Genomic DNA, 26,201 nt, shown 5'->3' on the forward strand with positions numbered 1-26,201 from the left:
AAACACTGAAATACTCAAGTACAGTACAAGTCTCTTGAAATTGTACTTAGGTACAGTAATTGAGTAAATATACTTAGTCACTTTAAACCACTGCAGTCTGGCATACAAGATCAAACAACCAAATGTTAGATTATTTTGTGGGTCCGGAATTTACTTTTTTCTTAAATGTTTTTGCTACATCTAATTGTTTTACTTTAGGCCTGGAACCAATGTAAAGTTCAACTACTTACAATTATTATTTTTACAAAAAATATTTTTGCGTTTAATACAACTTTTAGCAATAAATTCAGTTTCACGTGCCAACGAAGCTCACTTCATCAAATAAAATACTCTTTAGTCTTTTATGTATCATTTGTTTTTGCCGGCAATTCAAACAGGAACTAGATTTGTTTTAATACAATGAATATTTGTTGTATATTCTAAACTGCTGAAGGTCTTCCCAAATAAAAAGAAAGGTGTAGAATAAAATGTATTTTCATCTGAAAACTTGTCAAAGGCCAAAACATTTGCTGTGGTTTCAGACCTTGAATAAAGAAATCAAGAAAATTAGCTAATAATAATGTTTTAACCCCGATTGTAAATCCAACGAGAACTTACTGAAATTAGTCTGGAAACTGAGGAGCACATTTTCTTCATGTCTTAAAACAGTTAACCACAGTGTAGTGATGTGCTCTTGTTCATTTCAGTTAAGATTGTCTTTACTCACCAATCAAGCGCAGATTCTTGGTGTTCTTCTTGTCTATAAGAGGAAACAAGATGTTAGTTTTACATCTTTTTATTTCTGTAATGTGTTGAACAGCAGATAAAACTCCCTGTATTTAGCCTTAACTGTCAATAATGTACATAAGCTATTTAAAGTGGACCTATCATGCTATATTTGAATAATATAGTGTAGGACCATACCTATATAAGGCATATTTATACTTTTTTTTTTTCAAAATACCAAACAGATCATGCATTTTAGCCATGCCTCATTTCGCTCAATTTGAAAAATGTTAGCTCTGTTTTTGCAAGGGTTGATTCTGTGAGCAACAGCACCATCTAGAGCAGGGGTGGGCAATTATTTTTTACAAGGGGCCACTTCAGAAACTCGAGCTGTGTTGGGGGGCCGAATCAAAAATAAGTTGAACTTAATTCTGCTCAATATACCAATACTGAAAAGGTGTTTTACAGCATGTTAAAGATAAGAAATGAATCAGCTTTATACAAAAAGAAATGAGTGCTTTTGATTTTTGTTTTTCAGTTAATTTGACTTGTTCAGTGAGAAAAATCCAGTCTGTCTTGGGCTTGAACAAGTGCACGGAAATCTGGTTCAATGTCTGAGGTGGATATGCGAAGGACAGCTGAGAGGTGATCATCAGTGATAGAGGATCTGTATCTGGATTTGTTGAACTTCATCACTGAGAATGTCTGTTCACATATGTAGGTAGATCCAAAGAGGACCATCATCTTCTGAGCACGTCTCCTGATGTGTGGAAAGTTCTCCTCTTTCAGGGAAGAGTAAAACTCAGGCAGTGAGACTGACCTAAAGTGCTCTGACAGAAGTGTGTCAGACTGCAGGTCAATGAGTTAAAGCTGAACATCACTGGGTGCATCATCCACATGGCATGTAAATGGGGAAAAGATCATGTTCATTTCATTCTCAACTGTTTTGAAGTCTTTAAATCGCCTTGAAAACTCACCATGCAGTGCTTCTAACATGGATGAGTACCTCTGGAGGTGATCAGCTGATGGTGTGGCTTCCTTCAGTGTTGGCAAGTGCGTGAGAATGTTGTCCTCCATTTGGCTTGAGAGAAGCTGCAGCTTTCTCATGAAAGCCTTCACTGCACTGTACATGTCATGCACAAAAAGGCCCTTGCCTTGCAGTTTGACATTTAGTTCACTCATTAGTGCAGCAAAACCAAGGTCTGCCATCCAGTCTGCATCTGAAAGCTGTGGGATGTCGTTTCCTTTCTTCACACAGAAGTCTTGAATCTCTTCTCTCAGGTCCCATACTCTTTTCAGCACTTTGCCCAGGCTGAGCCACCTGACAGCTGCATGGTAGGGTATGTCACGATGTTCAGTCTCACTTTCCTCCAAAAGTGCAACAAACTGTCTGTGATTCAATGCTCTTGCCCTGATGAAGTTAAAGGGCCCATGTCATGGCCATTTCCACTGATCATAATTACATTGTTGAGGTATACTAAAATAGATTTATACTGTGCAATTTTCCAAACTCACATTGGTTTCGCATACAGCATCTCTGTCAAGCATGTGTATTCAGCAGTATTCACTTTCTCCACTAAACGACTCGTTGGAGCTCTTGCCCCCCCCCTCCCTGTGAGCCTAGTGTGCTCCGATTGGTCAGCTCGGCCACTCGTTCTGATTAGTCAACCACCAGAGAGGCTGCGCCCATGTCAGTGCTTTTCCCGGCTGCTCTCAGCGTAACATCAGTCTTATCATGGCGTCGGTACAGCGGTATATTTTATATACATATATATTTTTAACTGTTGTTATAGAAGAGTGTGACGGCCCCAGGGCCTTTGTCTTACGATGGGGTGGAGCTGAAGAGGCTAATCAGCACGATCACGGACACCTCCGGACACAGTCTCTCTCCAAAGCGGCTGCAGGAAGACTAACTCTGCGATCCTCTCAACCACCTGTCTCTGCATTTACCACAATAAATGTGCCGTGGTTTTGTAAACTCGTGTATGTCTCCTTGTCTTTCCGTTGTGGCCTACGAGCTACTCTCATAACAAAGAGTAAGTTATTTTTACCCGTTATAAACTACTACTGTTTGATGAGAAATCAAATCATGGTTTGCTATATATGAATTCAGGGAAGAAAGGATAGGCCTACTAAGTATTTCCATTAAACTTTATTTTTAGAAATGTACAAAATGAACATAAATATACATATATACACGGTATATCATCCATTCCTCCTCCTCGCATCTTGCCTGCGCACAGTCGGTGCGGTGCCTTTTAGCACCCTCAGTAGTAGTAGAGCTGGACGAAATCAAATGCAAATCACAAAATATTAGAGAAACTTAGCTGTTTTAGACTCGTTAGTAGTAGTTGTGTAATGAACAGCTTGCCTGCTAATATGCTAACCTAGCTTTGTTTACCTTGGTAGCTAACACGATATGAACGTTAGCTTGGAGGAAAGGCAACTATAATGCAGTGTAATAAAACTACTATGAACAAAAGCTAGTGGTTCATATTAGGCTAGCAATAACGTGTTTATAATTGCAATCGTATACGGGTATTCTGCTACGTTCGGTCATACAATGTAACTTGCATGAATACATTGTTTTGCGCTAGCATACAGCTAGCCTCGTTAGCTACATGCAGTATATGTACGGTCACAATGTACGGTAAATCACAGTACAGTATACTGTATGAGTATTCCGTGTGTGTGACTGCAGACATTCTCCTGCCATGACAAACATGTAAGGCCATCTGCTGACATTGTAGTTGATATATTTAAACGCTAGCAACGTAGCATCACAAAAATGTTTTTCTGACCAAAACTAGCTCTAGCTCCGTGTGTTAGATCGCTACGCCAGCTATAATGTAATTACGTTTCGCGACTGACCGGCAAATCACCCGGAGTATACTGTCAATAGGTATTTTGTGTGTGAATGCAGACATTCTCCTGCTATGAGATACATGTATGCAAGGCCATCTGCTGATATTAGAGTTGATATATGGAAACTCTAGCAACTTAGTTAGCACAGTTAGCACTGTGTCAATGGCTTAGCAGTCCAACACAGTTTACACATTTAAACAGTCTTGTTTGATAAATACACAAATAACAATGCAAACTTACAGGTTGTATACCCAGATCTTCCCCTGCTCCAAACGGTCCAAACAAGCTGTGCATATCCGGCCTCAAACTGGGCAATGTTTTGGAAGCTTTCGTCTGTGAAATGCCGGTTCTTCGAACCTCTGGAGGAGGAACACGCCGCTGCTGGTGTGGCCATAGCTCTTCGGGATTGGTCCATTTCGTTCCGGGTACCGCATGACATCAGGCGGTACCCGGAACTAAATGGAAGACTCAAATGGGCAGTGACGTATCTCCAACGAGGCGTTTTGGGGAGGTATTTTCTGTGTTAGAGTTTTACTCGCTACAGGGTGTACTTTGAGGGTTTTGACTCTGCACACCGTTTACATGCATAAAAACCTTCATAACACACAAGGGGACGGGTAATAACCGGAAAAGCATGACATGGGAGCTTTAACTATTTTAGTTACAACATCAACAACATGGTTAATTTTTAACACTGACTTACACAACACTTCCTGATGTATAATACAATGCAAAAATACCTATTTCTGCTCAGGGTTAATTTCTGTCACTTTATCCTGCATTCTCTTCAATAGTCCAACATTTTTCCGTGTCAGATTTGGACAACCATCCGTTGTCACGCCTGCCAGCTTGTCCCATTTCAGTCCCAACTTTTCCACACATGCATTTACCTCCGTGAACAAATCACTCCCTGTTGTTGTACCTTTCATTGACTGCATGGCTGCCAGCTCCTCCGTGATTTTGAAGTCTGTAGTTATCCCACGTAGGAAGATGAGTAGCTGGGCAGTGTCACGTACATCGCAGCTCTCATCCAAAGCCAAGGAAAAAAAGTCAAAGTTGACCGCTCTGTTCTGCAGCTGAAGCTCCAGATTTCCCGCGATGTCCTCAATTCTCCTCGTAACAGTGCGTCGGGAGAGCGGCACTTTCTCAAATGCCTCCTTTTTCTCCGGGCATATTAGTGTCCAACAAACACTCCTTAATGAACTCTCCGTCCGAAAACGGTTTACTTTTAAGACATAACTCGTCTTGACAGCTGCATCTCTGGATGTGGAATGTTTTGTGAAAATGTGTTGTTGGCTTTGCAGCTTAGCTAGCAAAGCATCCGACCCCTTTGCCCACTCTTCCTCAGACAGGTTCTTGTATTTATCTGCGTGTTTGGTAGCATAGTGGCGACTCAAATTGTACTCCTTGAACACAGCGACCTGCGCACCACAAACTAAACACACAGCTTTACCTTTCACTTCTGTAAATAAATACTTAGCGGTCCATGTCTTGTTGAAAACGCGGCATTCAGTATCGATCTTTCTTTTTTTGCCCTTAGCGGACATTTCGAGGACTAGCCGGCCAGCATCACTCGTAGCTGTTACGGCATGCGCGTTTACGTAAATAAATTTAAAAAACAGCAGCTTCCTTTTCAAAATAAAAGCAACACAGTTAGAAAAGTATTTACGCCATGCAAGCAATACAGCTGTGTTGCTTTTATTTTGAAAAGGTTGCTGTTTTTTTTCATTATGTTATAATTTATGATCAACCTCACACGGGCCGGCCAAGGCCGGCCAACGGGCCGGATGTGGCCCGCGGGCCGTAAAATGCCCACCCCTGATCTAGAGGCCTGGCATATGTACTACAGCGTCTCCAGCGCTTTCGAACGGCAATGCCGTGGTTGTCTCCTCCTGATTGGTGGAGTTGGCCCAATAGCCGTAGCGCCACCGTCCTGACGTCAGGACAGTGTTCAAATCTGGATCAGTTTTTATCAGATCCGTTGCAGCCCCTTTTTTAGAGATTTGGGTATGGAGGAAAATAGAGAGGGTTGTGTTTTCTGACACTTGGTGAGGTCCCTGGAACACCGGGGACACATATTCATGTATAAAAGACGTACAAAAGTGCATTTTGCATGATAGGTCCCCTTTAATATGTAATTCTGTACACTTGAGGGAAATGTGTTAATCAATAATACAAATATTTATCATATTTATGTAACAGTTTTACATTAAGCTTGTATCTGTCAAGAAAACCTAAATTAATTGCAAATAAAATATGTATCCTTATCTAGTTTATTGCTGGCTAGCAGCTGCAACGGTACTTGTGCAGTACAATCAACTTGCAGAGACTGCAAGAGTTATAATAGGTCATGCAAGTACACTATTAACCTTTGAATTGTAGTGGGGTAGATGAACAAAGTAGCGAATTATTTAAATAGTTAAGTAAGGTAAAAGTCGCTCAATGTTGTACTTAAAAGGTGGGGTAGGTAATTTTGGAGAAACCAGCTCGAGATCGCTAGAATTTGAAAATACACAGCCGGAAAAAATCTGCCACTTCCTTACAGAGCCCCTCCTCCAACACACACGAATGCGCACATGACCAATGAGGGCACGAGATAAGTTTGTGCACAGATGGAAGGCTGACAGGCAGGTAGGCCATCCAGTTATTTTAGCCGGGCCGGCTAAAATGATTGGTCGTGCTTTTTACAGTACTACGGCTTCCACAGATTAATTTTGCATATTTAGAAAGTATGCAAAAAACGTGGCCACAGATAACACACAAGTACCACTACAACACAAGCACTGCAGCAAAGGAGTTAAATGTTTAATTAAAGGCTGAAGTGAGCATTTATAACGGGCTGTTAGCATCCTTTGGTAACTAAACAGGAGTAGTACTGCTGCAGTTAGCTGCTATAAACAACATGAAAAGCTTGGCACTTTTCACAGCTTAATAATTATGTTAACAATTTACCCACTAATTTAGCGCTAACGTTAGCCCACTGCTAACGTTAGCCCACAAGTAAGACTGGAAACGCTGCTAAGAAGCTGTATCCTTTAATGTGTACATTCATATCAGTTATCACGCCAGTAAACAGTCTATGAACAAACTGAAACTGTGTGTTATTATAGTTCAAAAAGAGTTCATTTTACACTTTAAAGTTCAGCTGTTTAGGGAGACATGGACTTACCTAGCAGGACTCAGAAGAGAAGGAATCTCCCGGGCTTGGTGTGACGCATCTCCTATTCATTGATGCGTTCAAGGACACTCAGAAATGCTAAACTTATATATGGAGAGCGCTGGAAAAGAGACTAAATGAGAGTATTTTTTTTATTTATGTTATATATTTGTTTCATAATTTAATTTGTTTAACTCCACAGTGTACAAATGTGAGTGGTCAGGATCCATTATCAAAAACACCCTCATGCATAAAGACAGACGTGCAGAAACAGCTTTGAACTGCAGTTAAAGCAGCCTGCAATGGTATTTGCAATAACCTACAGTACAGTGAACATACTAGAACCAAAACCAGGGATTGACATTAAATATTTAGAAATTCACATATTTTCTTGTCAAAGACTTGTATTTACATAACATAGAGTGGGAAGCTTCCCCATTATGTAGGAATAATATAAATAATTCAAATAAATGTGGCAAAGGCTCAAATTTGTTGAACATCACATTTGTAACAGGTTTGTTAATTGACCAAAAAATATGAACAGTTGGAAGATTGAAAATGGGATTATTATTAGGATTATTTGTAGGTCATTGAAAAGTAGAATCATTTAGAAAGATGTGAACATTGAAGTTTCTATTTTAGAAAAGCTGACACTGTAGTGCATCGCTGGTTTTAAAAGTGATTTATAGGAGTCATGTTTAAAGATGTGCAATACTTAAAACGTTTATAAAGATCCTCTGAGTGTGTGTTATTAGTTAGCTGATAAAATGTTAGGGATAAATACCTTGACATATTGACTACAAGAGCTTGAATCAAACAAGCAACCTTGTATTTGAAAGATTAAGGCGGGAACGTTTGCGTTTATGCACAGTATGCGCTTTCAAAAAAGTCTTCCGTTCACATGCATTCGTTTCATTTAACGTGTCTTTTCAAACGAGACCGCTGGAAACGCTGTAGTACATATGCCAGGACTGTAAGTGGCGCTGTAACTGCCGCCAAAATACACCAAAAGCAGCGAAGAAGACCCCGGAGCCCCCCATAACCTCTGTTTATGCCCCGCGGTGGATTTAGCAACATGTAGTAGTTAATGTAATTCTCCATGTCCACTTGTTGCTGATGGTTGTGGTAGAGGAGCTGTAGATGTTGTACTAATATCTGTAGCATGGTCAGTAGCAGTAGCACTAGCAGTAGCTACTGACAGTAGCTACTGGCCATGCTACAGCAGTGAGCAGGAGAGGTGGGGCTATCGTTATTTTGTGTGTGGCGATTGCTGGTATTCAGCGGGATATAGTCATTTCCTCAGCATGTAAATATATGGATAAATGCAACGGGGAAGTTAACTGAAAGAAACCGAATCTGTGGATATTGCATCGACCGACCAAGAAGCACGTCTCCGTGGAGAGGACGCGCTCAGAAAGAGAGATATTCTCTACAAACACCGGGTGAGCAATGAACAATAATGGCCTGGATTAGGCAGTAAAGACCATTTTGGTGTATCGCAGAGCGGACTGTTTAATTTTGTTTGTGTTGTTTGGCTGGAAAATTGTCAATATAATGGATCAATGCATGAAATCTGACTCTGTTTATTTTGTTTAAGGAGTATATTGGGCGTTAACAATTCTGGTTTGCCTTTTATAATATTATTTCATTCAAGAACCCCTTGTGCGTTTAATTAACACAGCTATTTTTGATAGTTGATCATTACAGATGCCTACTGGCCATGCTACAGCAGTGAGCAGCAGAGGTCGGGAGAGGTGGGGCTATCATTATTTTTTCAGGAAATATTCGTATAGAGGCGATTACACGGACTCGTTTGACCCCCCAGAGAGTTTCGTTTGCAAATCTATCCACCTTGGGACCCGTTATCGTTTGTGGGGTCCGTTTCTATCGGCCTCGTGTAAATAATAGGGCTATACGCACGCGAAACTATGCAGATACAAGCCGTTTTGTCCTCGTGTAAACGGCGCCTAACTCACATAGCAAAAGTCGCACCTGGTATATAAGTGGTGTGGCTGAGTACTTTAAAGGGTTCTTGAATAGAGGGGACTTGAATGTGAAATAAGAACAAGAAAATAAAAGTCTAAATGCATGAAAAAGCAGCAGAATATTTTAACTGAAAACTTTAGAACTAAAAGCTTACGTCACCAATAATGTCTAAAATATGTGGAACATGTTGAGGTCAGTATGAAGTCTCCATCAGATGGAAAAGAATAGGCTGAGACAGTCTCTTAAACTCCAGTGACCACGTCATTAGTCTGCTGCTCTAATTATGTCAATTGGAGTTATGACATCATCGTGTTCCATGACACAGGTGTTTATATTTGAGCTAACGACGTGTCCAGAGATCAAAGGTTTCCATGGTGATCAGTGAGAGGAGAGCATTTTCATTGTTCTGAATGAGAGATAAACCTCTTACATGTGAACGTTTTGTTGAAGAACCGTAACAGATATCGGTGAAATTTCAAAGCGTGAAGCATGTCAAGGAACTTGAGCATCTGAATTGTACTTTTTGTGTACTTTCGGGTTAATAATGTGGCGTTTTTGGCAGATTAACTAAAGGTGTGCGGCTGCTGTGGTGGGGAAAGGTGAGGCTGAACTTACAATGGGGTTTAATGGAGACATGTTGAAAGTTTTTGTCACTTCATGCCCTCAAGAGTCATTTTGTTTAATTATTTTGCTTAATTTTTTTTTATCTTTCAAGCTACGAGATGTTTTCCTACGTTTGTCATGAAAAATTATGTCTCAGGAATGTAGGGTTTGGGAATTATGGCAGGTTTAAAAGAAAATATGAAGGCAAAATTAAATCTGTCCTCCACTCTAGCTGTGACATCACGCACTCTAAAATCTGAAGAAGGCCTCTTTACCAAGGTCTGAACAATGTTTAATATCTCTAAAAGTAAGAATCAGATTTAAAAGTTGTGTTACACGAATAAAGTCGAAAAGATGTGTAACATTTTAAAGTTGGAATGAGGTTTCTGAGTGAAAGTATGAAGGAGCAGTTAGCAGTTGAAGAAGGAGCAGTTAGCAGTTGAAGTTGCATGAAGATTGTTGAAGTCTGAAGAGTTTCTCCATTGACTTCCATGTTAAAAATGTGATGAATTATGGGATGTATCTCTGGAATTATGAAAGTTATGAATGATAAAAATAATAGCCATCGATTCCCGACCGAGCTGAACGTTTTGATGTTTGAACGGAGTTTCTGCGATGTTCAATATGGGAGAAGAAGAGGCGCAAAATAACCCGGTGGAATAATAAAGAATTGCGTGCGTAGCATAACAGATAGTTGGAATGCTGTGTCAGCATTCCCACTAAATAATTAAAAGCACACACATACAGTAGACATGTTGTAAATAATACATTTATTAAAACAGCCACTTAAAAGTGCTTACTCAAAAAGTTAGACCAATGGGAGTGATCCATATACAGTGTACACAGAAGGCTTTACAGTATAAACAAATACAACCAGTCTCACCAGACATTGATACTGAAATATTTTCAGTTATTTTGAATATTTTCCATTGGGCTTGTCTGGAGCAGCAGATGTTTACATTTGAATAGTGGCTCTTCATTTCTACCAAGAGGAAACATTTAAACCAGAACCTCAGTTTTATAATATATCATTTAAGAATATCATATTTCTTTAAGAATAGAAACTATTTTGTTGCAATTTACGTTCTTGTAAAACATTTCTAATGCTCCTCATTCCTTTAGTTAAAAAGATACTTTTTATTCACTAAGGATTTTATTTTCCCTTTAACAAGAATCACAAGTTGATTACATTTTGATGCATCTATCGCCATTTCCATGTACAGTAAAAAGATAGGCATGATATTTTCCTTCAAATATATGAACTTATCTAATACAAAAAAAATCAGTTGATTAGACACTCATTGGCTGGAAAAAATGACAGCAGTAAAAAGGTGGGCGTAGTGCGGCCTACTTTATGGAAATAACTTTCTGCATTGATAATATGGTAAATGTGGAGTTGTCTATCAAATTTTAGAATGTAGGAAAATAGTTTTATACACTGTACAGAGGTACATCAACTCATACTGTACAAAACATTCAAGACAAATAAGTTCATACAACCAAAAACGCATACTCACACTTACATTCCCCAATCATAACACAAGATTTAATCATTTATTACAGTGCATTAAGTATCAGTTAGTTCAGTTATTCCGTTGCCACTTTTTTTTCAAGTTAAATTGCTTTTAGTAGTATTACTAAACATATTAACCCCAATAAACAAGAAAAATATATTCTCATCAAAAAGCACAATATTTTCAGGTGCAACAAAACGATGTTAGAAACTATTGGGTACATAAAATATGATACATTCCTTTAAAATAATTTGCCAAATATATAACATGGTTCCAGTACCTATCCTTTTGCAGGTATTTTGTTAATATAAAAAAGGGGAAAAACAGTACCGTGATTCAGTGATTAACATCCTTATCAGACGTTAAACTACACTGAAAATTATTATAATCTTCTTATCAGGTCAATGTGTCCGTTGTTGAATTATGATTTTCAGAAGAAATAGAAATTAGCTTTTTTCTTAAATCATGTTTACTTTTATAATTCATTCTTGGTTCAAGTAAGAGCAACACATTTCTAGACAATTCTCAAAATAAGTTGATTTCTATTGGAATCAGATTAAGCTATTTCTATAACCCTATAGGGCTACATTATAGACAGAAATGCCCTGGTAAGATGAAGGATTCTGCAGTGTTGGAGCATCCAGTAAATCAAGTATTTTCCAAAAAGTAACAATGAGTGTAGAAAATGTCTCTGTGGATGACTTGTTGTGCTGCACATTTGTACATGTTGGGTTTGTAACTTGCTCGGTGTTGTGTTGTCTACAGACCTGTGGTTACAGGTGTTTAATTTCCTTTGAAATGTGTGGGCGGTTTTGTGCAGAAGATGTTTGGATGTCACAGTGTGAGCAGCTGGTTGTTTTCTTCCTGTGTCAACTTTATTTATCTCAGTTTCACATCAACCTCCTGTAACCACTTCCTATCTCTCTTCCCTCACACATTACTAATTCGAACACTAAGTGGGCTGCTATCTCGGATGCGCCCTCTCTCTCTCCCCTTCTCTTCCCCCCTGTAGTTCTCTTCCAGTCGCATCTTCTCCTGGTCTGTCCCTGCCTCCTTGCTGCCGTGGCGACGGGTCGCCTGTGAGGGCGGGCTCGGTGGCAAGGCCTGCTTAAAGAGAGGTGGGGTTTTGGTTTTGGCAACTTTGTCAAAAAAGGCGAAATCGGCCACGTATTTCCCTGAGGGAGACAGGGAGACGACTGGGGGAAACTCGTAGCCCCAGAGGATCTCATCTGGAAGGTAGGATGTTCGAACCTGGCAGGTAGCGGAGGTCGGCTCAACGGTGGCGCTCAAGATCACCAGCAGCTCAAAGTCAGCCAGGTCAGGGTCTGTCCAGCCACCACCTGGAGGACAGAGGACACCGGAGGGTTAACAACAAACAAAAAAACCTTATAAATCAAGCCATGTTCTAAAATGAATTGTACTGCATTTTTGTTTCTTGCCACTTGGGGGAAGCATAACAAGATGAAAACACAACATTGCGCACTGAATTATGAAAGTAGTTATTGCTAACATGTAAGCAAACAGTTGCTCTAGAGCAGTGGTCCCCAAACTAAGGCCCGCAGGCCGGATACGGCCCGCCTCCACATTTGGCCCGGCCCCCTGAACAATACCAGAGACGCATTATGATTTTTTTTTCAGTCTGGCCACGCGAATCCTAGACTAGCCCCTGTCAAATAGAACGGAATAATGGCGAAAAGGTTAGGTAAGAGAAAAATTGATTCAGAATGCAGGGTATTTAACCTGCAGTGGTCAAACGATTATTTTTTTGTTCAATGGAAAGAAAAGGCTGTTTGTCTCATCTGTCAAGAGGCGGTGGCGGTATTCAAAGAATACAATCTGCGCCGACACTATGAATCCCGTCACAAAGACAAGTATGATAACTTGCAAGGCCAAATGTGAGCAGACAAACTCTCAAAGCTAAAAAGTGGACTGTTAGCTCAGCAGAATACATTTGTACGCCAAGCTCAGCTGAACCAGTCATCCGTTCGGGCCAGCTTTCGGGTTGCTCAACTGATAGCAAGCAGCGGTAAACCTTTCACTGATGGAGAGTTTGTCAAGAAATGTTTGAATGCTGTCGCGGAAGAGGTGTGTCCCGAGAAGAAAGATGTCTTTAATGCCGTGAGTCTGTCGGCGAGTACAATCACCAGACGCATTGAAGAAATCGGGGGTAATGTATATGCCCAGCTGCAGCAGAAGACGAAATAATTTGACTTTTTTTCATTAGCACTGGATGAGAGCACGGACGTGCAAGACACAGCGCAGCTGCTCATTTTTATTTGCGGAGTTAGCGCAAACTTTGAGATGTGCGAGGAGCTGGCAGCCCTCCAAAGTCTCAAAGGGACTACAACGGGGGAGGATATTTTCGGCAAAGTATGCCAAACCATGGAAGAGTTGGACCTAGACTGGTCAAAGCTTGCCAGCATCACGACTGACGGGGCTCCTAGTATGGTGGGCGCGTCTCGGGGTCTAATAGGACGCATGAACCGGGAGATGGAAGAACGGGGTCTCACCGCCCCGCTACAAATCCACTGCCTAATTCACCAGCAAGCACTGTGCTGCAAAGTGTTGAAGTGGGATTCTGTCATGAAGGTTGTGGTGTCATGCATAAACTTCATCAGAGCAAAGGGACTTAAACACAGGCAGTTCCAACAATTCCTGTCTGAACTGGAGTCTGCGCACGGCGATGTGCTGTACTACACAGAGGTCCGATGGTTGAGCCGGGGCAGAGTTTTGAGGCGTTTTTACGAGCTGCTACCCGAAATTAACGCATTTCTTCATTCAAAAGACAAAACGGTCCCAGAGCTGATCGACCCAGAATGGAAATGGCACCTCGCATTTTTAACAGACGTAACAGAAATGCTGAACAGCCTTAACTTGCAGCTACAAGGCCAGGGGAAACTCATTTGCGACATGTATTCTCACATAAAAGCATTTGAGGTGAAACTTGCGCTGCTTTTGGAACAAGTGAAAAAGCACAACTTCATCCATCTCCCTGCTACCCAAAACCTCTCTGCAGAGAACCCAGCGGTCCCGTTCCCAGCTGAAAAGTGTGTGGAAGCACTGGAAATGCTGAAGGCGGAGTTCGGTGTGCGATTCCGGCAACTACGTGTTAATGCAAAAGAAATCCGTCTTTTTCAGAACCGCTTTCTTGCCGACATCGATGAAGCCCAGCCTTCTTATCAGTTTGAGTTGGCCGAGTTACAGAACTGTGATGTTCTGAAAGACGCATTCAAGCCCAACAGTCTCATTGACTTCTATGCCGCCCTCCCAAACGACACGTACCCTAACATAAAAAAACACGCAATGAAGATGTTTACACTTTTTGGCAGCACGTATATCTGCGAGCAAACCTTTTCACACATGAAACACCTGAAAACTCAGATGAGATCAAGATTGACAGATGAACATCTGCATCAGTGTTTGAGACTGGCTGTGACTAGAATGGAACCTGACATTCAACTTCTCACCAGCCAGATGCAGGCCCACAGTTCACACTGATGAACATACATAGGTAAGATCACTTTTCTGACTTTTCGGAGTATAAACAAATGTAATCATAATAAAATCTACTGGGATAAAATCCATCTCCACAACCATACTGGTAGTGAAATGTATTGTGCTGTGTAGGTGCTGTATCACTTAGTTCGGTTTCTCAGCCTGCTTGCTTTGTGGTTTTCACAGGGAAGTTGATGAGAGAGAGCTGCAAACAGCGGTGTCTACAAGCCTACTGGAACCTACAAAAGGATTATAAGGAAGGAACACAAGAACTTTGAGAGACTGCTCATATGAGTCATTTGAGTAAGAGATTCTGCTCTGACAACTAAGCTAAACTTTTACCTGTTAAGATTGTGCACGGCACAACAGAAAGTTAATGTTCAGTGGACTTTTTTTCTGTGAAGAACCCAGAGAGGGTTATTTGGTTATTATTTATTTCATTAATAGTGTTATTATTTATTTCCTGACTTTTTTTCTGTGAAGAGGTTATTAATATTTGGTTATGTGTGGCTTTTTGGAAAACAATAAATGTTTACGTTTAGGCACCCCTGCGATCGTCACACTTTTTCTGTTACAAACTGACCCCGGCCCCCATCAGAGAAGGGAAAAGTTATGTGGCCCTCACAGGAAAAAGTTTGGGGACCCCTGCTCTAGAGTCTTGTCCGACCAAGTAACAAATGTGGGTCCATCATTCACTCTCCTTTTGTGCACCCGCATGGCCTGACATTTTCAAACATAAAAACGTCTCATTTACTCACTGATTCAAAAAACACAGGGCTTCAACACATCACACACAAACACTTTTCTTTTCACAGTACTAATTTCTGAAATGTGAACACACATTCAAAGAAAAAAGCCGACACATGTTGGATATATTCCCATCATTAATGTTTAATATATCTTTAAGAGACATTCACAACACAACGCAGAATGTGCTTGTCATTCATCGACACACAAACCAAATAACACAAAGGACACATTTGAAGACATGTGCACTCAACCAAACACACACCTGCATCAACAGGCCTCACTCAGAATGCAGACTCTGTCATCTGTCTAAACAGTCCTTACCCTAACCCGGACCCAGTACCGCTCCCACCAGGGCAAAAACACAACGTTTCGCAACTGCTTGTACTCACTATGGTAAACTTGGTTGGGGGATTCTCTTTATTGGCCTATTTTGGGTGGAGCTAAGGGTTCCATCTGTATTTATGTAGTGATCTCCAAAGCAACATGGCTAGGAATGCTATTGCTGCGTACGTTGCCATGAAATCAGACTTAGAGCAGATTTAGAGCAATAAGAATTGTAAACATAAAACTGTATGTTTGAATTATACATTAGAAGCTTTCTGTATTTAGAGGTTGTTCCATATTACAGTGAGACACTATGAAATAAGCCTCTGTGATGTAAATTATGCTAAAAAGCGAACTGTTAACATGCTACCTTTTAAAGTAAGATAAGGAACGTCATAGCTGCTAAACATCAGCATGTTGGCATTCCCAGCGTTAGCATTTAGCAATATAAGAACCTTTCATCAACCAAAGTCAAGTTTTGTTTATTTCTCAGCTCGACAGGAAATACAAAAATATTTGATTGAGTCATCGAGGTAGTTGGCACACACTTACATTTTCTATCTGTATGGCCCAGTGTATATAAACTACATTGTTAAGAGGAATGTAGTGATATTCTAGCTCAGTGGTTTGGACAGCATTGAAGCCTCTCCTGTAGAACATCTCCACAGTGTCCTGCCCTTCTTATTCAGGGTCTCAAAGTCACATAATGCCAACACAATTCACACACTGCTGCACTAGAAGAGAGTTTCTATCAGAGCAGTTCCAAACCCCTAAATTAAGTACATGTGGATAACATAAAGCAAGCTCTGCAGGGACCTCTTAAGCTCTGTTCAAAGACCCATGAAGTACAGAAGTGAGCTCAGTCATGTGTACTATCATGAATGTATGTCCAACAACTAGAGACTTTTAAAAATGTTCATTACACACAGCAATCCAAGCATCCATCCATGATCTAGCCTATACATGGAGCGCATCGCAGGTCACACTGGGACAGAGGTTATGTCTTTGGGTGTAAATGCTAACTCACACATTTCTTACATTCTCACACACTGCAACACATCTACAATCTGGTACTTGAAAGTGGTACTAGGATTAAAGTCTGTGTTATTTTGTATACATACATTACAGCCTATTTGGTTCTTAAAGTCAAAGGCAGCTTAATATGGTCCCAATATTATACGGTACAAACATTAGTTTTTAGTTAGTTGCGCTTTTAAGGCATTACTTCCTGGATGTATGCTATAAGGAAACAATCCAGATGAAGCAACATTGGAGACTTTCCATCAACAACTGTTACAGTAGGCCCTTAGAAGAGGGATTACTGTAGTGCTATAAACAGTATAATGTGTGCAGTAATATAATCCCTTTAATATGGCTGCATTAAAATAACTGCTGAAGGGGAGGAAATGATGACTGAAAGAAAACGGGCAGAGATGAAAGTTGAAGTTAAAGGGAAACAGCGGTAAGGGATAGTAATTGGTAAATTACAATAATATCAGAAAGTGTGTCAAGTTAGGCCATGGAAAGCCGTCTACAGTAAATGAGTAGTCTGAGTGTAAATAGCTCCACGATCAGAGTCCGCCAATACTGATACCTTTCTGGTTTCCAGGGCTGAGAGCTCTTTGCTGCTGTAAGTGGATCTGTGCAGGTTTTCGTGTCAGCACCCCGGACTGTACAGCATTGTGCTCTAATGAGGGGTGTCTCTGCCGATCTCTCTCACACACATTCCAGCCAAAGAAACCCTCTCCTCTAGTGCCAAACCGGCCCAACTCTAGACGGATGCAGCCAAGCATGCAGCACATGACCGTAAATACCAATACACCTACATACATATACATGTCGATTGTACGTACAGTTATTCGCGTTGGTTTCAAATTAGGATATCGACCAAGTCCTAGGACATATTACAACTTTTTACACCAGATGATTGTTGGAAGTGAATTGTTTAATGTAATTTCCACATAAGGCATGAAATTATACAGAACACATGAACCAAATGCAACATAGTAAGTGCCCATACAAAGAGTTATTGAGCCCTATGAAACATACAGTAAACTACAGTTATTCTAGTTTGCTTTGTTGGCTTAAAATGTTGACATAAGAGCCATGACCTACCTTTGGCTGCCCAGGCCCTTAGGGGGCTGTTGTCGTCGATGATGTGGTAGTAAGTCAGGGGGATGATGAGGAAGGGGCTGTCACTGGACGTGTCCACCTGGAAAGGTACGTTCCGCTGATCCAGCCGCACCGTCTCGCCCTCCTTAGTCAGCGACGTCTGAAGAAGCTTTCCCGTCACCTGGGAGCCAAGATGGAGTCAGTAAATGTAGCCAAGAGTTTGCAGAAGGCCTCCTGTAACCAAAAGGCCCTAGGTTTAATACCTGCAATGGCCAACTGCATGGCATGGCATTACCTGACATGTCCATTACTGATCGTCTGACTACATGTCAAACTAGTCATAAAGCTTCTGTCAAGCAAGCGCTATACATACAAGAGATAATGGGTCTCATAATAATATTTTCCTTCCTTCTTCCTTCACTGGGCTTTTAATTGTGATTGTTTGTCAGTGTCACAGGGTTCATTTCCATCTTGGCATGAGGTGAAATCAAAGGTAAAGCTCATACACAGAGATGAACAACAGCCAGAGCATCATATGCATAAAAAAAACTGTTTGTATTTAGGGTTTCAGTCATGATACTTAAAAGCAACGTGCATACCTGGCATCCTAACAAAAGGCTTTTGCGCATGTTGGCCACTCTGATCATGAGGCAGGGCTGACCCTCGTGATTTGCCACAACGGCGTGTTGACTAAACTTCACCGTCTCACCTCTTTTCTTGGGGCGAGCAACCTACAAAATAAGGGAAAAAGAGAAGAAAAAAAGGCAATTCCTGTTACTACAAACGCTTCACATACAACCTTCAGCAATCATCTACTTATCTAATAAGTTGTTTAACTACAGGGGAAGAGTAAACTGTTTAGATAACCTTGCTTTTAAAAGATAGGAGGTAATAATCAACATGGTGATGTTCTGTATGCATTTCTGTGCTGATACAAAGTGGGTAAAGGAAGGACAATCATATCAGAGTAATATTAGAGGGGGTTTGAAGAATGAGCAATAAACTGCATCATCCCAAGACAACTATCCAATAAATATAACGGAAGAGCCTATGAGATGTTTTTGGTGAAATTAACATCAGAAACTAAATTTGAATACCTTGGCAAGGAAAGTGCCGGTGATGAAGATCTCCATCACCATGGTAATGACCAGCTGACAGATGAGCAGGATAATGGCGCCAGGACACTCCTCGGTGATGCACCGGAAACCGTAGCCAATTGTGGTCTGAGACTCGAGAGAGAAGAGGAAGGCTCCTGTAAGGGTCTTCACCTCCATTACACATGGAGTATGGTTGGAGGGGGGGTCAAACTCTGGAGGGTGGGAGGAAGAACACAAGATATTGGGTTTAGGGGTGTAAACAAATGATCAAGGAATGTTTTGTTCCCTCTACCAGTGTTTTGCCGGATCTTTCTCATGCTCTTTCTTCAACTGTTTGACTCTGTTTCTTTCTTCAATATTAACTCAATTATAAAAACAGTACTTGCACTTCATAGGTCTTTTTTACATGAAGCAAGAGTACACGGATAAAGCCTTTCTTTATTGAAGATGATGTGGTCAAAAGGACAACCAGTGAGATGTTTATAAAACTGCAATGTATCTTTCGGCAGCTGATAATGTTGCTGATCATTGCATACAACTCATATCCTGCATGAGGTACTAATGTGTGGGTCAGGTGAACACCAAAGTACGATTGGTCTTCAGGGAAGGACAAGAGCGTTAGTACCACATTTCAAGACAGTTCACCATAAATGTCCATTACACTGTGGCACAAGAGGAAAAACCATGGGTATCTCCAAAGTCATTAAACTTCATTTCCTATCCTTTTCTTCTCTCCTCTGACTCTAACTGTCCTTCCTCCTTGCTCCTTACCAAGTAGATCTCCATGTATCAATGCCACCAGGTACCAAAGCACTCCAAACACGAACCAGGTCCCAGCAAAGGTGGCAGAGAAGAGGAAGAACTTGTAGCGCCATTGCATGTCCAGAAAAGTCGTCCAGAGATCACGAAGGTACAGCGCCCCACGTCCGCTTACATGCTCGATTCGTACATTGCTTCGCCCGTCTTTTGAGAGGACGCGGCGCCTTCTTCGCAGAGCATTGGTCCCTCCAGCATCTGTTGCTCCTCCACCTGCACCAGCACCTCCGGGCCCCGTCGGGGAGCCCAGCAGGGGCTTAGTGATGTCAGTCTGTGTCTGGGAGTGGCATATTTTCTGAGGGGAGGAGCCTTCTGAGGAGGGAGGAGTTGCTGAGGTCATGGCTGGCGCTACAGGGAGTTGGACACAGAAAAAGGAGACAACAGGAGGTTAGGAGAATAAGAAGCTTGTGGGTAAAGGGGCTATATATTGAAAGTCAAAGAGGGGTAAGATTGTGAGAAAAAAAGGCATTACTCGTATGAGCAGTGAAATTAAGTGAACAGCAGGTGAGTCCAAATGAAAAGGTGCAGGAAGTGTGAAAAAGAAGAAAAGATGGAAAATGTGATAACCACTTAAATGAGAAAAATGACTAAATGAAATGGGGATTATAAGAACATCAACTGGACAGTGTTCTGGCTATCCAAGGTGGTCCTTTTAAGCCCCCCACATCCTTTCATTAGAGGCAGCTGGCCCTGTCAAAATAAAAGCCCCCATTCAGCATGAAGGCACAGCTGCTCTTTCACATTAAAAGCTCGATAGTGCAGGCTCATTCACGTGTCGGTTGCGGAAGACTGCTACTGAATTGAGATGAGGAGAAACCAGTGACTGTTATCCAACATTAAAAGGATTAAGAAAAATAAGTCTTTAGATTTGAATCAAGGACAGTTAGCTCTTCAGCTGGACCACCCTCTCCTATTTTGCTGAAAGCTGCTTTTTATACTCTGCCTTTAGTGGAGACCTACATTATGCAGAACGTGCAGCAGATGTGACAGGCAGATGTGACAGGCAGATGTGCAATATTTTGGAGACAGATCTAGCTTTTGAGAGGTTGTCAATGCTACAGTACAATGATACATACTTTATTAGTCTGCGCAGAGCAATGACCTCAACTGCATCCAGCATCTTAATGATCAACTGGATTTGAGTGAAAAAAAGGGATGTGTTCATTTACATTTGGGCACACATTTGTTTGTTCATAATGGCTAATGTAGGCTAGTTGTATTCCCGTAAAACTACGCCATCACTCAATATTCAAGCTAAGTGCTGGTTGTCAATTGAATGCCTGTCCAACACTGGTCGAGTAATGTGATAGGATGGATCGGTATATAATTGTTGGCAGTATATCAGAAAGAGAAGTCCCTCGTCCCACCCCTGGGTGCCATGGACACTTATTGTCACTGTCTGGGTTTTTCCCTGTACAAACTTAACAGTTTTACTCTCATCTGGGTTGCAGTTAATCCACATCCTTCTTTCCTTCTCTCTTGCTCACACTCACTGTTTACTAAATGGCCCTTTTGTCTCAAACTGCCTCTGCTTTCCGGAGCAAATACAACGAACCAAAAACAAAACAACACAAACAAAAGCCTAAGAAACACGACAATCTGATACGCTCTGTCCTTTCCTGTCCTTTCTGACCCTTCTCTCTCCTCTCTCCATGCTGGAGCTCACACTGAGTGAATGAATAGAGATCTGTGTTGATGTCTGTGCACTGAATACTAAAATGTGGAGGGGGAGAAAAGGGAGGGAGGCGGGGTCAAGAAGAGGACCTTGTGATTGGCCGTGTCCATCTCCAGCTGAACTCTGAACCCTGCAGAGCGCCTGCCTACACATACAGTAAACACACACTTGTGTATTGAACGTATAGACTTCTTAAGCACTTACAACACAATACAATACCATTGACTGTCCAAAGGAATGCTTGGTTTGGCAGGTCAAGACTGTACACACAGTAATACAGTAACTTGCGATACTAATATATCTGTAAAGTAGTATTCAACATTTTTTGGCAGCACAACAACGTGTAAACGGAATTATGTTATATCATTGTATTATATTATTATTGTATTATTATAACTCATACAGTTGTTTTGCAAACTTCTTCTTGCAAGTTTCTTCTTGCTAGGTCCAATTTTGACTCCCCTTTTACCTCTGTTTTGGTCTCCACCACCTAGCAGCTAAATGCCCAACTATGTTTTGTACAATTATGGCCCTTATCCTTTATCCTTTACAGTCACCAGTTTTATCAAATTTACAGAGCAAGTTATATCAATATTAGTGATGCTAAAACAATATTTAGGGATTGTATCAGTTGTGCTGACAGTAATACTGATGGATTTCCTCTCTTGTAAAATGATTTGTTCTACATTCAAGGTCAGGATCTCTTCCTCTCCATCCGGCTATCCATCCCTCTCCTTCCCTCTGTCCTGTGCGCACAAGAATCCTTTGTTTTCCAGGAGATGAAAGGGACAAAAGCCACCATTGAAAAATACGACTGTGTGAGCGAGTGAGTGAAAGAGAGAGCAAGTTAGACGGGGAGAGGAGAGCGGTACGGAGGGTTAAAGTGTGTGCGTTTGAGTGTGTGTGTGTTTGCAACTGTGTTTGATCGTGTGTGAGTATGCAGTGCTTGACATTGTGAGGGGGCAGAGATGGGGGGGAAGAAGAGAGAGAATAATTGGTTTTGAGGGGAGGATTGAGAGAGAATTGAGCATCGGGTGACAAAGGGGGTGAAAGAGGAAGAGGGAGGGAAATGGATGGTGAAGGAGCAAGAGGAAGGGGTATACTGTATAGAGTGAAGGTGGAGGAAACAGATCTGTGACAAAAGAGGGTCATTGGTATTCCAGAGGAGAGAGTAATCCCTTCCACTCGGTGCCCCTGTCCAGTGTCCACAGCCATAAAGAACCCCTAGCAGCCAGTACACTGCATTGAAAAGACTCAATACAACACAAACTGAATGGCAGTGACCACTGTCCACACCACAGCCGCCTCTCAACACAGGCCATGCCAAGAAGGCATCTACTCAGCCAACACAAGACGTTGAAACCACAAACCTACTGGAGCCAAACTGAGCGCTGCACATCGAAATACAAATGAGCTGCGGTTGTGTCAATGTGTCTTTATATAACCATTGAATTATTTCAGACAATGTCATTAAGTAATAGCCTCTTCTTTAGCGCCGCTTTGTGTTGACCTTCTTTTAATTTGTTCTAAATCCTAGTCCGTCTCTTTAGTTCCACGCGTTATTGTCAATACTATAAAAGCCACGTAATACATTTGCATGTGCTAGGACAGGTGACGTAATATAAACAATAAAGTTCCCATAGGGAGGAGAGTTGGGGTCATCGTTGATTTACTTGTTCCGTAACATCAACACTTCCTTAGTAACTTAAAGCAAACCTTGTTCTTAAAATGTACTTATTTGTTTTGTGACTTCCGTACTTAAGTAACGCCACTTCCATAGTTATTCTAACCTAAACAAAGATCTTAAGATTGACTTTGTTTTGTAACTTCTTTACTTACATAAAGTAGCATCACTACAGCCCGAACCGCAATTAATTTCCTAAACCTAACCAAGTTGTTTTGATATGTACACAGGTTCTGCACTGCAGCACACTTACCAGGAGGATACATTGCTATAGTATCCATAGTTGCTGCTCTGATTGGTTCACACAGCCTCCTAAAAGGATTTCTCAAAGCCGACAGCCATCACGTTCACCACAAATAGGCTTATCTGATTAAAACAGACGATATTTTAAATAATCCTAAATTATTTGAGCACCAGAGTTTACACTGGACAGCCTTTAATTTAAGCTAAAACCTAAAAATCACTACATTTGGAAATGCAAAGCTTTAAACACAACCAACAATGTCAATACAGTTAGTCAATAGGTATTTGACTAACAGCTACAATCAGTGTATTTGTATCGTGGCCACTATATTCCATGTTAACAGATAGTTACCTTCTTGTTCAATTAAACCACAGGAAGTAAATGGGACCAGTCGCCATGGTGATCTGACGTTTGTCTTAATGTGTCCAGCAGTCTTTTTCAAACTTCCAACTAAATCTTAACATCACTCGCCTCCACTTCCTCGGCCCACAATAAGTAACCGAGGAGTTACGACATTGACCCAGATCAAACAATGGAGAGCAGCTGCCGGCCAATGGACTGTAATTTAGGAACAACTTTTACCATCTTCTTCAGTCTGTAGTAGCCAAACGTCTGTCTCTCTGCTGTAAATCTGACCGGTCTACTACTGATGAGGTGCTGCTGAAGATTTCTCAATGAAAAGATGCGAGTTGTTTTGACTGAAGGTTTCCGAGCCAAGAGTTTGTTGCCTTGGAGTCAAAACACAATCACACCTGTTCCATCAACTATGTTTTGTACACGCTGCTAATATGTTCTGCTACTTTGAGTACTGTTATACACAACAATACATACAACTAGTGTTCAGCTTCGTGTCGTGTTAATGCTGCAGAAGCTTACATGTTTTTCCTGTTTGCATCTTAATATTTACACTTAACTGCTACAGTATGAAGCATCTACATTCATCATTGGTAGGCATGCAAGACAGGTGCAGGATGTTGAGACTTAAGTTAGGTAAACTTTTCAGTGAACACTAAAGTATCTTTGACTAAAAACATTGTTGAAACCATTTCACGATTGACTTTTGTAAGATTTTCTGCTATTAATGCTCCTAATGTAATGACATAGACCCAAATAATTATATGCAACAGTCATACATAGTGGTACAGATTGTAAGTGGAACTTCCTCTATTGTTACTACTAATAGCCCTCCACACAGTAAACAAAACACAGTAGAAGCAGCAATGTTGCACCTGTTAATTCCCCACTCTGCAACCCTTATACGAGAACTATTAATGACATTTGTACTCAAGAAAGATATCAAAGCTAAAAAAAAAGCGTGTTCTGGGATGTTGAAGGATTAACACAGTGCAGCATTTTAGGAAAATAACATATTTAAGTTAAGTCCACCAAACAAACTGTTGCTGCACTGTGCTCTGTAGAGATTTGTATTGGATGACATTGGCCTGCAAACAAGTCAAATAAAGAAGAAGAAAAAGCAGAAGATATAGAGAAGAAATACTGATTTTAAAATGTTTTGTCTCTTACCTTTCTGTTGACTTGTAACAGGAGTTCACTTGGACGACAGCTTCAGAAAATGAAGATGTATTTAATTTCACTGTCCGACAGACATGTGAAAAAGACGGACAGCATACAATTCAATCTGTCTGGAGGAAGATTGAAAGAAGCCGAGAAAGTTCACGGTTTTGAACGACGCACACTTGTTGACAGCTCGAGCATGTTTTACATCACCTCTCACTTTGACATCGCATTGTTTGTTTTCTTTTGCTGTCCCCTCTACGTCGTTGTCATCCTATAGTGAAAAATAAATAAATGGAAAAACTCCTAGAAAGACACATGAAATCAGAGTAGAGGCCTGGGTGAGGATTAACCCGCGGTCAGTCAGTGTCTCCCAGCCCACTGGTACTGGCAGTACCGGTTCTGGCTCCCTGTTACTGGGTCATTATGTAATCAGATGAGCACAGTGTGCAGTTCCTCCTGCATGTGAAGCTGAGAGGGAGCCCAGTGTGTCCGGACTGAGAAACGTTAAAGTAGCTTGTGCTGTCCACTCCTCCAGGACCCCCCCCTGCACGCCTCTCTATATAAACCCAAAAGTATTCAGACGGCCGCTGTTTCACGACATTTTTAATTCATTAATTCAACTCTCCTCCCAGCTTCTCCTCCTACCCTCCCTCTCCGTGTCTCTCCCCGACTGTACTCTATAAATGGGCCTCTTTGTTGCCAGGCCTCCTCCGCTGTTTCAGCCTTTGTCAACTTTCTCATGTAAATGTTTGATGGTTATAAGATACAAGCCTGGAAGTTGTTGCATTGAAACAGAGGTATTTACAAATCAAAGACGGGGGGAAAACAGGGCCCTTGTGCACTTGGCTCTTTGCAGTTTTGCGTTGGCCAGCCTGCGTTGAATGGGTAATGACGGGGCATCTCTGTGAGGCTGTGCCATGTCCGCCTGCAATGAAGGGGACTCAGTGCTGTATAGGCGAATACACATGGTCCTGTTGTGAATGGACAGCACGGGATGACCACGACAAATTAATTCACCAAAGAAACTGAAACACTGGTCCTGTGAGGGAATTTGCACCTCTGGTGGAAAGAAAAAGTGCTATAAAGTACATTTATTAAAGTTTGGTACTTAGTTCCTTTTTATTTATTTGAGTATTTCCATTTTGGTGCACCTGCCACACAAATATAGGAAGTGCAATATCTATTTTTAACATATAGGTTCGGTGTTGCCAGAAGTTGGAATGAAATATCTTTTAGCATAAAAAAATATATATTTTTCTAAATAGAAAAAGGGAAACAAATATACTGGATATCATTGAATGTTTGATGTTAATGTTTTAAAATGTTCCTTACTTAAATCTTGAGTTTCCTCAAGTTTAAAAGTTTCCCCTAGAGTGATGATTTGATTATAGGCTACATTTACATTAGCTTTACTAAAATTGTAGTATATAGACACCAATATAAGAACATATGTCTAATTCCTTATTGAGTTAGTGTATGTCTCTATAGAAGCAGCCTAAATTAGGATTTTACTCCATAGAAAGTTAAAAGGGCAACACGTCAGCCCACAATTCAAAGCTTGCCTTTTAACTTTGTTTTGACCGGAGTTCAATTTATCGTATTTCCAGATGAGAATCCCAAGGTGGGGCGTAGACGCATGAATCAGAAAGTCGGAGG

The 26,201-nt window shown here is 41.1% G+C and overlaps 2 protein-coding genes across 3 annotated transcripts; one reads left to right on the plus strand and one right to left on the minus strand.

Annotated features, from left to right (window-relative positions):
* Positions 1 to 10,067: 10,067 nt before the first annotated feature.
* kcnj10a (potassium inwardly rectifying channel subfamily J member 10a) lies at positions 10,068 to 25,059 on the minus strand. 2 transcript variants are annotated; one of them, XM_034150131.1, is made up of 6 exons: positions 24,552 to 25,059; positions 19,380 to 19,772; positions 18,609 to 18,820; positions 18,111 to 18,242; positions 17,515 to 17,692; positions 11,761 to 12,170 (listed from the first exon to the last, which is right to left on the minus strand). In XM_034150131.1, the coding sequence occupies exons 2-6, from the start codon at positions 19,762 to 19,764 to the stop codon at positions 11,761 to 11,763; spliced, it is 1,317 nt and encodes a 438-aa protein (XP_034006022.1). In that variant the 5' UTR covers positions 19,765 to 19,772; positions 24,552 to 25,059. The 2 variants fall into 2 exon arrangements, with proteins under 2 accessions (XP_034006023.1, XP_034006022.1); XM_034150132.1 differs by lacking the exon at positions 24,552 to 25,059 and having other exon boundaries at positions 10,068 to 12,170; positions 19,380 to 19,764.
* Positions 12,410 to 14,864, plus strand: LOC117498074 (general transcription factor II-I repeat domain-containing protein 2A-like). Its single transcript, XM_034150134.1, has 2 exons — positions 12,410 to 14,341; positions 14,512 to 14,864. The coding sequence occupies exon 1, from the start codon at positions 13,132 to 13,134 to the stop codon at positions 14,326 to 14,328; it is 1,197 nt and encodes a 398-aa protein (XP_034006025.1). The 5' UTR covers positions 12,410 to 13,131; the 3' UTR covers positions 14,329 to 14,341; positions 14,512 to 14,864.
* Positions 25,060 to 26,201: the final 1,142 nt, after the last annotated feature.

The sequence above is a fragment of the Trematomus bernacchii genome, unplaced genomic scaffold (genome assembly GCF_902827165.1).
Source record: "Trematomus bernacchii unplaced genomic scaffold, fTreBer1.1, whole genome shotgun sequence".
Lineage (NCBI taxonomy): Eukaryota > Metazoa > Chordata > Actinopteri > Perciformes > Nototheniidae > Trematomus > Trematomus bernacchii.

Excerpts from the sequence above, each read along its gene's own strand:
- LOC117498074 (XM_034150134.1), top strand. The coding sequence starts at position 13,132 with ATGTGCGAGGAGCTGGCAGCCCTCCAAAGTCTCAAAGGGACTACAACG.
- kcnj10a (XM_034150132.1), bottom strand. The coding sequence starts at position 19,764 with ATGACCTCAGCAACTCCTCCCTCCTCAGAAGGCTCCTCCCCTCAGAAA. Across the intron at positions 17,693-18,110 it reads GCCTTTTGTTAGGATGCCAG|GTGACGGGAAAGCTTCTTCA; the intron begins GTATGCACGTTG and ends CTTGGCTCCCAG. Across the intron at positions 12,171-17,514 it reads AAGGGCCTGGGCAGCCAAAG|GTGGTGGCTGGACAGACCCT; the intron begins GTAGGTCATGGC and ends TCTGTCCTCCAG.